This window comes from Pinus tabuliformis, chromosome 3_2 (assembly GCF_031772625.1).
Source record: "Pinus tabuliformis cultivar Carrire ecotype Pingquan chromosome 3_2, CPIR1, whole genome shotgun sequence".
Classification (NCBI taxonomy): Eukaryota; Viridiplantae; Streptophyta; class Pinopsida; order Pinales; family Pinaceae; genus Pinus; species Pinus tabuliformis.
The window spans coordinates 391,436,839-391,450,614 of NC_142302.1; the positions used below are offsets into that span (position 1 = coordinate 391,436,839).

The window sequence follows — 13,776 nt, forward strand, 5'->3', positions numbered from 1 at the left end:
CCGCTCCCAATCCGCGCTCCGGGCCGGAGCGACTTGGGAGCGGGTCAGGAGCGCTCCCTAAAAAAATTTTCGCTCCCTACCTTTTTGGGAGCGTTTTGCCTTTTTTGCAATTGTTTTTTTGTAGTAATGTTCGAAATGCAATTTTTTTTAAAGAGACAAATAATTTTTGAGTGGGGCACCTTAATGATCAAGTCTAGGCCCTAATATTGATATGTTATTCATGGTAATGTTAAATTCTTAAAGTAAAAGGATGAAAATGAAGATTTTTTACTTAAATTTTTAACATTACCATGAAATGACTCAAGATGTTTGAGAGTGGTTCCAGCCTCATTGGATTTCATATGGAGAAAGTAGAATTTTAGATTTCATTCAAAATCTAGCAGACTTATCAGTTTTTCAGAATTTCAGGATCGGGGGATTGCAATGATTCCATTGAATTTTGCCATGTATTAGGGTATGGAACTCGTATTTAATCAAGAGCACCAATCCCTCTATGTACCTTGATGTTAGTGACATTGGTTGTCGAACTCCTCTATCATGACCCTCCTAAAAATGTACGCATCACTCAAACAAAACATTGACTTGACATGCTATACTTTTTCTATCTTATGTTAATGCTTACAGGGTGATATTAATGACAAAGATCCCTATACAGATACAGAGGTAATGACAAAGATACCTCTGGATATTAATGCTTAGAGGGTGATATTAATGACAAAGATCCGGATTTTCCAACAAGACTAAAAACTTAGACATTTCTCGTGGTGGCAAGAGGCCCAAGCATAAGAAATAGATAATAGATTTACTTCTCTTTTCTAGTTTCTAGTAGCTTTTATAACTATTGACTCTTTCATATTTATTATGATATATTTTTAAACAATATATGACAATTTAAGTTTGAAGTTGGCAATTATAACTCATTAGTAATGAATTATGAATATGATGCTTCATGAAAGTTGAAAGTTGTTTCATTTCATTTCATTTCATTTCATTTCATGTTAGATATTATTTGTTGTAGTGGTTACACTTAGCTTACAATTACAACTTTGGTGATCAATGATGATAAATGTTATATATTGAATTTTGAAAGCTTGAAACTTTAAGATTGATGAATCATGAGAATCAATATGTTGTATGTTACTATGTTACTAACTTGTGGACGTGGTTGATGAAGATTATAACTTCTAGATGATTGTTGTTATATGGTTCAATCTATGCTTTTTTATGTTTTTTATATCTAATTCATTATTCTACATGTTTTTGTTGACATATATGTATCAAAATATAATATATATATATATAAAAAAAACGCTCCGGGATTTGCTCCCAAACCGGGAGCTTCTGAAAATGTCGCTCCCACTCCCGTTTTTGCTCCCGCTCCCAAGTAACACTGGAACCATCCATTTACAATTTTACACATACATCACGCATGGTCATTTAGATACATATTACAATGCCAAACAAGAATCTGCAAGTGGCATTCCCATGCATGGCTCTTACAATCAATTTTACAAAAGTAACCAAACTTGACTCCTGACTTGGCAAAAACTCACCAATCAACCCAGCAAAAACTCAATGTAATCCAGTTACATCTGTCCTTGGCCAAAAGATCCCCCATTTGTGAAACCCTTATTCTACCAACCTAATTCTAAAAAAGAAAGGAATTTGTTTTATATACCCGATGTCCAAAGAATGCATCCATATCAACCTTGTAGCTAACCCCCAAGCACTACAATGGTCATCAAATTCTTAATGAAGTTCCTTTGACATTAGCTGCTAAACTTGCCATAACATCAAGTGCCCTTGACCCTAAGATTTCAAAAGCCACTGCACCAACAATGCCACAAAGATTGAACCATCCATTTACTATTTTACACATAGATCATGCATGCTCATTTAGATACATATTACAATGCCAAACAAGAATCTGCAAGTGGCATTCCCAAGCATGGCTCTTACAATCAATTTTACAAAAGTAACCAAACTTGACTCCTGACTTGGCAAAAACTCACCAATCAACCCAGCAAAAACTCAACATATAGAAAATAAAATGGAAAAAAAAATCTGAAACTCTCTAGGTCACACACAAGTCAGATTGATTTGGCCAAACCGGGATGGTTCAAGATCAAACCAACCTTGTTTAGGGGTCAAGTTTAGAAAAACCAATGATTCCTCACCAACTTGACTAATCCTTATTACTATGCATTTCACTACCAACACTACCTCCTATGTTCTAATCTGTCAAATTGAGCTCACATTATTCTAGCTAGGGGATACATGTGTCCCAAGCAACTAAAGGAAATCCCTTCTTACCTCCTTACTTTCCCTAAAGGATATGTTTGAGTAGATGTTTTAGTTTCTTGTAGCTAGAGGCAGTTACAAAGAAGCAAAAAGAATAATACACATCTTACTGAGAGTATTTTATTGATGACTTTCCCCACCATAGGGGTATACTCAAAGGAACCATTTTTCAAGTTTTCCTCCATAGCTTTTAGGAACCAATGTATGATACGAGCCTTTATGGAGCTCATCCTTCTTTTATCTTGTACTCTTTCAGTAAACTTTTCCTCATCAAGTTGAAAGAGTCAAAGCATCTGCTATCATAATAGTTACTAATCCAGTTCATTCAGCTCATATAATCAAATATTAATTCTACAGAGAGTACCACAAAATTATGTTTCAAACCATCAGTGATTGCATTCATATTCACCTGTGTTGCTCGATCTAGCTCATACAGCGAATTGGTTTCAGAGCCTCGCACCTGACATCAACAAATGCATTCAGATGATTGTTAAAAATTTAACAGATTGGAAACACTATAACAAAGATGCATATCAAAGGTTCTCAATGCATAATGAATTCTTTCAGCATTCAAACACAGTATAGATGATAGATGACATGAAGTTTGGTTTGGCTTAGGGCTAGGCACATGGAGAGATACTTACATTTTGAGTAGCAATGGTAGGTTGTAGTACATGCACATCTCTAGACTTTGCGTCAATCTTTCTAGTCAGAAAGGATACTGCTTCCAAAATGGCTGGAGATGATTCCTGTATTTGTTCTGCAAAAGGTGGCATACAGTCTCATAACAATTGCTCTTAACATACTGTAAATAATTCGCCACTTTTATTTGGCATTCTTTACACGAAAGAAAATGGCTCCACAGAAGAAGTAATAAATTGCCTAAAACTGGAAACTTGAGAGACTTTGTAGTCACTGGACAATGTAGTTGAAAAGAATGAAGAGGTACTAATACCAAATGGAACATCAGAATTTCTAAAAAGCTATATATCTAGGGGGGATTTAATAGAGAACAAGTCTCATTCTTCCATTAATTGCAAAACAACTTGTGGTATTGTGAACAGGATAATCAGCAATGTGTAAAGGAGAGTGCTAAGAAGATAAACTGACAGACACAACTATCATGGAAGCACTCTAGCCACAATCATGGAGTAGTATTTAACAGGAGGTACAGGCTGTGCGTGAGAGAATATATATAATTCTATTTCATGGATTTCAAAAGAACACAAGATCAAATGCCAAGAATGAAGCTCTGGAAATAATGGAGCATATAAAGTAGACAGAACAAAGAACAATTATGCATCGTCTTTATGAAGGGTAAATTGCTATTAGACTCTACGAACTGTAAGGATGTAACATAAAACAGGTCTGGAAATGTTCCCATGGTGGCAATACCATGAAGCTATGAGCCTTGTTGTCACAGTTTTGTTCAAACTCATTCTAGAAAACAAGGAAAAGTAGATCTGGCATTTTCCATTCATGGCTTCTTCAATTAATCTGTAACCCTCCAGCACAATACAATTGAGGAGTACACCTACTTATAATTCTTCATTCACAGTAGAATTTTAATAAACCCACAAATCAACAAGCACCCATAGATCAAGAACTAAAGTGCATGGACCAAATACAACAAATAAAATCAGATATTATAGACAACCACAGCAGCATTGATAAAATTAATAATCCAATAACAACCCATAAATTGTAAAAAACAAATCATTTATCTTTTCAAAACTTTGCAACAATAATTTCCAAGGAAGAATTTACCACCCAGCCATGGAATCAACACCATAAAGTCATCACCAATCAATTGGATCCTTATTTGCATGGCTATCTTTCAAACCGGCATCTGTGCTAAACACACCTCTCCCATGTAAATAATGGGCAAACCGAAACGCATGTTGGATGCATCTTCTGTAGAACCATAAATGTTTTTAACAACATTCATAAATCCTTTCATCCTCTCGCTATCTTAGAAACGAGGACTCCTTCCCATTGCAAGATCATACCATTTTAGATTGACAACATAGGATTCCATATTATTCCACCACCCATGTATAAGTTAGGATATTTAGACACTTAGGAGCTAGTTAAGTTCAACTTAGTCTAATGTGTCTATTAGGTAAAAGTGTATTTCTTAGTGTGCTTCTTTAGTATGCATTAGTAACATTGGAATCTGATGGTCACAATATGTTCTCAACATAGAGTGATCTAACTGGTCATATTCTCCTCGATACTAACAACTATTGATCCGTGTCTTAGCACCCAATTGGTTCATGATCTCTATTTAAAAAGCATGGAGGGTCATGGCTGATGATCGATTGTGAGAACATTCTTATGTATAAAAAAAAAAAAAAAAAAAAAAATTGCATTACTAAAATTGCCTCAAGTGGCCTCGTTGGTTGAGGTCATGCACTATTTCCCTCTTGGAGGTTTTTAACTATGTAAAAATATTGGCATTGTGATCTTTGATCTGGTTGCGTTAACAGTTACTGAAGGTGTTCGTCCTGTATGGAATACCTTGTCTACTCGAACATGGTATCAGAGCCCAATTGAACCACTGCTCATGTTGGTTGGGGTTGTGGATTGCTTCCTTCTTAGGGTTTTAACCATGTAAAAATATTGGCATTGTGGTCTTTGATTTGGTTGTGTGAGTGGTCACTAAAGGAGTTCGTCCTCTATGGAATACCATGTTTACCTAAACAGCATAAACGTCTTCCACTGTGGCCATAAAGATAGGAACTCTCTTCTTTATGATGGACTGAATTATTTCACATGAAGTCTCATAATTTTCACACAAACATGTGTTAACTATATCCATATAACAAAGCATATCACATATTGGCTCTACAAATTTCACAACAAATTTAACATCCGCCCAAAAAAGATCATCCAAAATTAAATGCTTCACCTCCACAACTATATCTCAAGGAGATTGCCTCCAGTAATTCCACATATCACTAATACCTACAAAGGCTAAAGCTCCATTCACCTCCAAAATCCACATAAGCAGAATGTAGGAAGTTGCAAATCTTGTACCAGTTAGTTTGAGCTGTTGATTTTTTTGGCATGCCTATGGTAAATGGATTATGAATAGTGGCGGTTGCATATAAGGCTTTGGATTTTGCAGTCATTTTCAATTAGTACCTGAATCCACTTGATTCTTCCAATGGTTTTCAGTTCCTTAGTCAAAGAATGCACTATGCATGGTCACCAAAAGATATGACCAAATGTACACCAAGCATACACAAATAAAATCTTATATTATGGATTATGGGAAAAAAGCAAAATTAAAATTATATGTAAATTAGCAATTATTAGAATACAACCACTAACCTATACCATTTTAGATTTTCAACCCTATTGCTTTGTAAAATGGGGTTGCATCAATGATAACTTGGAAAAAACTCGATGGCCCTGTTGCCTCAAAATCTAGCAAGCCTTGTAGATGGGTACCCTACGAGGCAAGCACTAGACCAAGTGACAACAACGAGGTAATGGCCCACTATCACCACAACCACTACCCCAAGCTCTTTATGGACTTTCACCGATGAGATGCTTCCTGGTATATAGGTCACCTATAAGAGATGTTCTAAGCTTATATGGTTAAGGTGATAGAATAGGCTCTTAAAGGATGGCTCAACTTAGGTACAAGGCTCAAACAATGGAAATAAGGCAATTTGCATCCCTTATAGAAGCCTAATTAGGGCACACTAGACCTAGTGCTTGAATAAATATCAGAACAACTCGATAATTCTAAGGTCAATGTGCTAAGAAAAGGTTTCTAATAATGACTATCAGCGAACAAGTGGCATATGAAACCTTCCAAGATGCCATCAAGTTGAAGCTTAACCAAACTAGGGTTTCTCCTAGGGAAAAATAGCTAGGGCAAGAGAAATCAAGGTGAAAATGGATGGATTAGCCACCAAGGAGGTTCATTTTGAGGCAACCAAATGTACCCTTGATGTTGAATCCTTCCAAACCCAAAGATTCCTCTCCTAGACAATTTCACTCCAAGCCCTAATTGAGTTACTTATCCTTAAGAGGGCCAAATTTAGAGAAGAGAGAACTAAATTCAATTTATGGATAAGATAAGGCTTGATCACCAAATTGACAAGGCCAATGCCTAGTCCTTGGGTGGATGGAGTCTATGGATGTTAAATATTAGCCAATTCTTGCAAAGGAGTATGGATGTTTTAATGTCCTAGCACAAAACCCTAGCTATTATCTTTGTGAGGGATCAAAGACACTTGGGAGAGCTATAACAAGAGTTCACCAAGGGGATTACCATTCACATTCCATACATGAATAATGCATACAATGAGGATATCTAGATTCTATACAATTAATCTTCAATAATCAATGGTGCAATAGAAAAACCCTAGATAACCATTACATTCCATACATTAGACATTAAATAAAAATTTATTCAATAACAAAGCTCACTTACAAGATGAAATGCATGTATAATCCAATATTGATCCAAGGTAACTTCTCCAAAGAAAAGAAAATAGCTCCAATATGCAAAGTACTCCATAGATCACATCTCTCCAAAGATACAAGAGGTCGAAAATCTCCTAATGTGAGCCAAAATAGTCCACTGGATGATGATTCAAATGACATGATCCTCTCTATTTATATGAGGAGGACAAACTCTAATATTAGCCTAAAAGCCCCTAGATACAAGTTTAATCACTAAACATGCTTGGGTTACAAGCCAACCCACTATCTCTCATCATAAATGCTCAAACAATCCCACACATATGGGCCAGAAGGCCTCTAGGGCTGATAAAATAGCCTCCAAGTGCTATGAGGTGTCAAATGTGATGTAGAAGCATGTAAAAATCATGATTTGAGGGTTGGCCCTCAAATCCACCTCAATGGCTCCCTATGGTCCCAAAATCTAGTTGGGGCACCACAAAGTGGTCTCTATGGGTCTCCAACTACTCAAAGTATCCATCTCTGCTCCAACGTTGAGGGTTTTCCAGGTGCAGCTAGCCCTCCCTAGACTCTAAAGGTGATACCATCCTCGTATGGGCCCTGAATCAACTGCCATCCATAAATTGGTGCTAAGGTCGGCCTGGGAGCATGCTGGTCCAGTTGTGTCATCCTGAAAAATCATCAAATCCAGTGCAAAGTGGTACAATGTCCTGGGTGCAAGGGGTGCCCAGGTACATGTGTCAAATGTTGTTGCTGCTACGAGACCCAAGAGTCTCAACACTTCACTTGATAGTCCCAATATGCCTCTCTAATGGCCTAGGTACCTATGGGCAAGGTGTCCAAGACATGGGTTGCTAAACCACCTAACAATCACAACACAGATTCTAGTGAAAGCAACCAATCATTAAGGACGAAAGTCATTATTGCATTTAAGTAAAGCAAGCTTGAATGTCATGGGCTAATTAATACTTAATATAATAATCCCCTTACAAAGTCAGGGCTTTGAACTCGTAATGGTGTTTTCTCTGTATGGAGAATTGGCTAAAGAGCAACCATATTAGGTGTTTCCAACCCCAAGGGGAAGTAACATTTCATTAGACCACCCTTCAATTAATAGGTGTTAGTGAATAATAATAATGGTATGGAAGGGATAAGCCTTCATGGACAAGTTCCACGGTCAAAGGGACTAGCTGATAGGGAAACCACACCCTGAGCAAATAGATGTGAGGAGGGAGCAATCGTGAATGCATGAGTTACCAACTCAACATTTGTTTTTCCACCCTATTCTGCACCTTTTACTTTTTCTTGATTTTTTTTTTTTTTTGGAATTACTGCTCATAGCCCAAGGGTCACGGTTTTCTTTGAATAATATAGCAGTTGTATTACCCCCTAATAATGAGTCAGTTTATCACTCATGGGTGTTGGGACATGCAAGGGTTCCCTTTTATAACGTAATGGAGCAACATGTGCTTAGAAACTGGGTGATGGCCATAATGAGTTATGTACAGCTCATGCTAGGATTTGGTCCACACACTAATTTGTATGTCCCTGGCCATCTTTTGCATTTTGATATTAATTCTTTTAGTTTTGTTGTGGTCGTGATATGCTCCTTTTTGTTTCTTTTAGTTACATCAACCTCCCAGTGAAAAGTTTTTGGGCACTACCCAAGTATGAGAACGTATGGCTGCCAAATCCCATATAACCAATGGTTAGTTGAACACAAAGAATGGATGTGAGATAAGAGCTTGTAATGTATGATGGAAAGTGTTTAGTATGACATGGGGATAGATGGAACTACATTATCTCAATCAAGGCTTTCCAAGTAGTGCCCCTCCTATACCCATTGAGCCATTAGGGGAGGTCACACTAGACTAGGATCGAAGATTAACCCTTCATTTAAGGTGAGAGAACAAGATCACGGTCAAAGCCCATCCTTCTTCCAAATCACCCAATAACACATATCCAATGCCTAAAAACGAACAAGCATAAGCAATCAATTGCAAAATCATTAAAGTACATTTTGAATGGAATCCCACCTTCGTCCATGTGCTCATGCTGGATGGCTGAGAAGCATGTGGTTGATGCAAGAGGTAGAGATATAATGGCATATCATCAGCTAGTGGTGGTTGTCAAGGGATGCTGGCAAAAATAGGAGAAAAGTTTTTTCCTATAGGGTAAACTATTTTGGAGGGTAACAGGCCCCACCTCTATAATGGCCTTATTACAGCAAAATCTATCAACTTAGCACAAAGCCTCACTTGGCGACCTAGAAAAAGTGCAACAACGAGAGTATCATCATTGTCACCTCAGCAACTACTCCCCTCGCTTTGGTGACAAACATAATCCAACACAAAGGAGGCTTCCCTAGTAGACATCAGGGATCAAATAACCCAACCAACTTAAGCTAGGTGGCCCCTAAAGGATCTTCAATTATTTCTACCAAAAGATAACGATGAGAAATTATGGTTTAATGTGGATTTATGAGTAATTTCCAAATTTTAGTTCAAAGGTTTTTACGGCTCTTCTAGAGGTTTAGGTCAACCAATAGAGGCTCAAGATAGGTTCCCAAACACACACAATCAAGAAATAATACTTCGTTATCATAAAGTAACTTCAGAAATTAGAAATTGTAGCAATGTAATAGTTTATGACAGCAATAAATTTGGCCCTGAAAACTACGATAATATAATGTAAAATGAAGGCTCAAATAAAGAGTAAATAAGAGACTAAATTACAGCAAGTTTCAATGGTTAAAGATGCATATAACAACAAATAAAGCCTTGAAGCCAAAACTAATTAATGGCTCGAAAATGCACATAAAATTTAACTTTTACCTATCCAATGCACTCCAAACAATTCCTAACCCTAGGGCATTAACCTTCAAGTCAATAGGTGTTGAAAATGTATGAGTTTGATGTATTAAATCCATAATTTACCCTAAAAAATAAAAAGGTGATTTTAAGAATATAATCAATTGTCACAAAAGAGAGAGAACTATTCAAGGCCACCCCCTCTTCTTCACATTTGGTTTGATTGTTAACAAACTCTTGCACATGTACTCATATGATTTTGAACCTTCTCTTCTTTCTAAGTCACTGGCACAATTTGAGGAGATTTGTTACTTTGGAGACTGTGCACTTGAGTTAATTATGGTGTCGACCTAGCCTTGGAGGCTTTTTTTGGCATGGAAGTAGTTGGCATCAAACTTTTCTCTTAACTTGGAGGTCAACTTGCTCTAAGGACCTTTTCCATACTTGTGGATATCTTGGAGGCCCACCAGTGCCACATGAGCAATGATTTAGCACATTATTCCATCAATAAACCTCTTATGGAGATGACCAAGGAAAATGTTGAACCTTTTGTTGTTATCTTTCACCTACTTAGAGGATTCATCCCACTTCTTTCGACTCATCTAGTTGGAGATTTGTACATCTGGCATGACCACTCATATTTTATTACTTCTTTGATTTGTTCATGGAGTATTTTAGACTATGTTGCAGGAAACGTTGCCCCCAGGTCCATTTCAACCAAGAAACGAAACGAAAAGGCGTACCGTACGGCCTAGAAACAAGTTTGCAGTCATTCTAGCACATTTCACGTGGGGGAAACGTGGCCAATACGGCCGGAAACGAGTTTCTAGGCCGTACGATGGAGCTTCCAGTTCATATTGCGATTTTTCTTTTTTTTTTTTTTTTTTTTTCGGTTCTAATTTTTGATTGGGCGAATAAAATATCTTGTGGATTCTTCTAGATGCCTCTCTCAAGTTATAAAAAGACTCTCGCCTCATTCCCTTATCACATAGTTGAACAAATCGTTTCTCTTGGAGACAGCCTACAGGGGATTTTAGCAAAGGAGAAAAGAGGAAGAGAGCAATGGTCTTTTGTCTTTATAGTTCTTGCAGCCTCATATATATAATAAAGGCTGATTTTGAGATTTGGATATATAATAAAGGTTGATTTTGGATATTTCGATATTGCTATTTTCATTATGTGATCATTCATGAGTAAATGTGATGTAAATTTAATCATAATGTTTAAACTTTAAATGTAATAAATTATAATGTATCATGTATGCTTTATGATTGCACATAACATTTCTTAAATGTCCAAAATTCTAATATATATATATATATACCGCGTTTCCCTGTTTCTTAAATTTCAGGGGGTCACGTTTCGTACCCGTGCCCATTTCCCCGTTTCGTGCAACTTAGATTTTAATTTTTAGATCAATATCATGTGTTTATGCATTCCTAGATAGATCTAGGGTTTTATGATGGACATTATTATTTTTATTGGAAAAGATTTTGAGCTCTTCATCCATATAATATGAGCTACTCCTACTATAATAGTTGTTGAAAGTTTGTAGAGAAACTTGATACTATACCTTTTAAGGTGCTTTGGAGCTTGAGGTTTATGAATTTGGAGTTATATTGCTCGGATAGAGTGATGCTATTGTGGTCTCTTCAAGCAGAACTAGAGGGATTGTAACTGGGTAAATTTTTTCTTTGCTTATTTGTTCTTTGCCTGGTTAATCTTGTGTGTGAATCATTTCCATCTAAATTTTCATGATTGCTACTAGAAAATGCTAAAGGAATGTCATACTTCTTTATTTTAAATGGATGGAATTTACTTCTCTCTGTAGCAGGCATACCCTCTTGATGTACTGAATTGTATTCCTTAATTAGGATGCTTTAAAAACCATTTTCTGCATTCTAAGACAGCCTCATAAGGGTGCTGTAAATTAGTTATTTTGATTTCAGATTCCCCTTATTTGATGAGAAAAATACCATCAATATATCCTCTCATAATTTCCATTAACCCAAGTGATATTCTAACCTTCTTTAGTTCATAAGTCTTATTCTTTCCTGGTTTGAAATCTGAAATAGATGAATGGTTAAATCTGAAGTTAGGTTTCATTCCTTGGTGCCCAAATACAACAATTTGCTGGCAGCTGTGAGATCCAAAAATTACATATAAAAATTACTGTGTTTAGATCTCATTTTAAAAGCCAAAGATACTATATTTTGGCCGTCCTAAAATCTGAAATAAATTACCAGCTTATCGATACCTTTCCGATTTCTTTTCAAGTCTTAAAACCTATTGCTATATTACCCTTCAATAGGCTTATTTAGGAATATTTTAATCTTGAAATTAGAGCAGTAATTAATCATAACCAGATTTATACTGAGTAATTTGCAATTCCTTTAATCAATCCTTCCCATTCAAAACTTACTGTAGGAATTCCCACTTGGTGTTGGTAAGCAACCAAACTAAATTGTGGGGGTGGATCATTGAGGTAACATTATGTTACCCTTCCATGTTGCAATTAGATCCTTACCTTGTGAATTAGAACTTTGACACCTTTGGTGAACATCTAAAAAGTAAAAATGGGGAATTGTTGCCCTTCAAGCAACTTCCCTAGAGACACAATCAGTTGTTGCATTTTTGTGCTCATCAGTCATTCATAATACAGTGGTGTATAAGTTCCCATGCCTTTGATCTCATATGTGCTAGATGACATCTCTACAACTCCAATCATTAGTTGGTATGGTTTGCCATTGAATGACTTCCATTACCTAGAAAATGATGCTAAGAATTCAACTTGTTGATTAAATGCCAGCATCAGATGGGTGTGTTATCACTTTTAACTTAGTAAAGATGTTACCTTGTTACAATTTCTAACCATCCCGGTGTTGAAAAATGTAACTAGGTTCGGTCATCATAATTGTATTTGAGTCATTATCTAATGTACTTATGAAAAAGAATGAAAAGAAAATTTTATTATTATTATTATGACTTATTAAAGCATGGGTTTCATGCTTGGCTCAACATGTTTTAGGTCAAAGTCCCCATTGAGGACCTCTAGGATTTATTCTGAGTCATTAGAGCTATTGTCCATTTAAAGAGACCCTTCTTGGGCTTTTGAATCATGTAAAAAGAATTAATATTGAGTCAAATATGCTATTTGTCCCCTCCACACCAAGTCAGCCTCAAGGAGATCAAGTCGGCTTCAAGAAGGACAATTCAACCTCACTAGAAGGCTATATATAGAAGGCAGTTCGAATTCATTGGGAGCAATTCACTCTCTCTCTCATACTTCGATATCCTAAAGCTGGAAGCTAGGAAATGCGAAGTTGAAGAAGAGCTGGAAAGGGGCTTAAAAAGGGTGTGAAATTTTGGAGGAAAGAAGAAGACATCAAGATCGAAATTTTGAGACATCTATCTCTCACACCAAAGGAGTATCTAGGGAGATCGAAGTTTTTCTTTGTCTAGTCAAAGTTGTTGCTGCTACCTGTTGTTGGGTCGAAGCTACTACTGCCAGTTGATGCTGCGAGGTCGAAGTTGTTACTGAAGGGTTATAATCTGCAAGAAGGATTAAGGGCTGATTTGGTGTGGAGGAAGTCTTTGTCTAGGTCAAGAGTCTTGGATTATCTCAAGAAACTATTGAAGGAAGAATTGTTGATTGGATTTTCCCCTAGATAGGGGTTTTGCCATTGTTGTCTGCCTACATTTGTTGTCATTGTGCTATTGTTTTGGCAATTGCTTGATGAACTAAAAGATAAAAGAAGAACATAAAAATAAAAGAATCACAAGTAATTATCTATATAAGAAAATCTTTCTGCCTTTCTGATTTTCTAACATGTTATCAGAGGTAAGGTGAAGAAGGAAAAAGGCAGTTTTGAGAATCTACTGGAAGAAGTCTAAAGGCTTGATCAAAGGATCATCTAAGGAGCTCTTATAAGAGAAGGAGCTCACTAACTTCAGGGACAATAACTAAACACAATAAAGAGAATTGACTTCGTTCTTGAAAAGAACAAGGTCTTGGATTTAGTCAAAGGAAAGGTAAAGAAACCTACTGAAGAATCCAGTGATGCAGATAAAGTGAAGTTTAGGGAGTCGGAAATATTGGCTATGACACTGATGGTAGAAAGCATATAGGACAATATTGTCCCATACATATCAAATATAGACCATGCTCAAGAAATGTATGAAGCCTTATCCAAATTGTTCACTATCAAGAACATCGGTCAAGTAG

The 13,776-nt window shown here is 36.5% G+C and overlaps 1 protein-coding gene across 2 annotated transcripts in view; it reads right to left on the reverse strand.

Annotated features, from left to right (window-relative positions):
- Nucleotides 1-13,776, reverse strand: part of DRL1 (KTI12-like, chromatin associated protein) — a 226,785-nt gene that overhangs the window by 35,927 nt on the left and 177,082 nt on the right. For both annotated transcript variants that reach the window (XM_089416423.1, XM_089416424.1), the window contains exons 6-7: nt 2,946-3,061; nt 2,711-2,761 (exon numbers count right to left, since the gene is read on the reverse strand). In XM_089416423.1, coding sequence (XP_089272549.1) covers nt 2,711-2,761; nt 2,946-3,061 — 167 coding nt within the window. The remainder of the gene's footprint in view (nt 1-2,710; nt 2,762-2,945; nt 3,062-13,776) is intronic.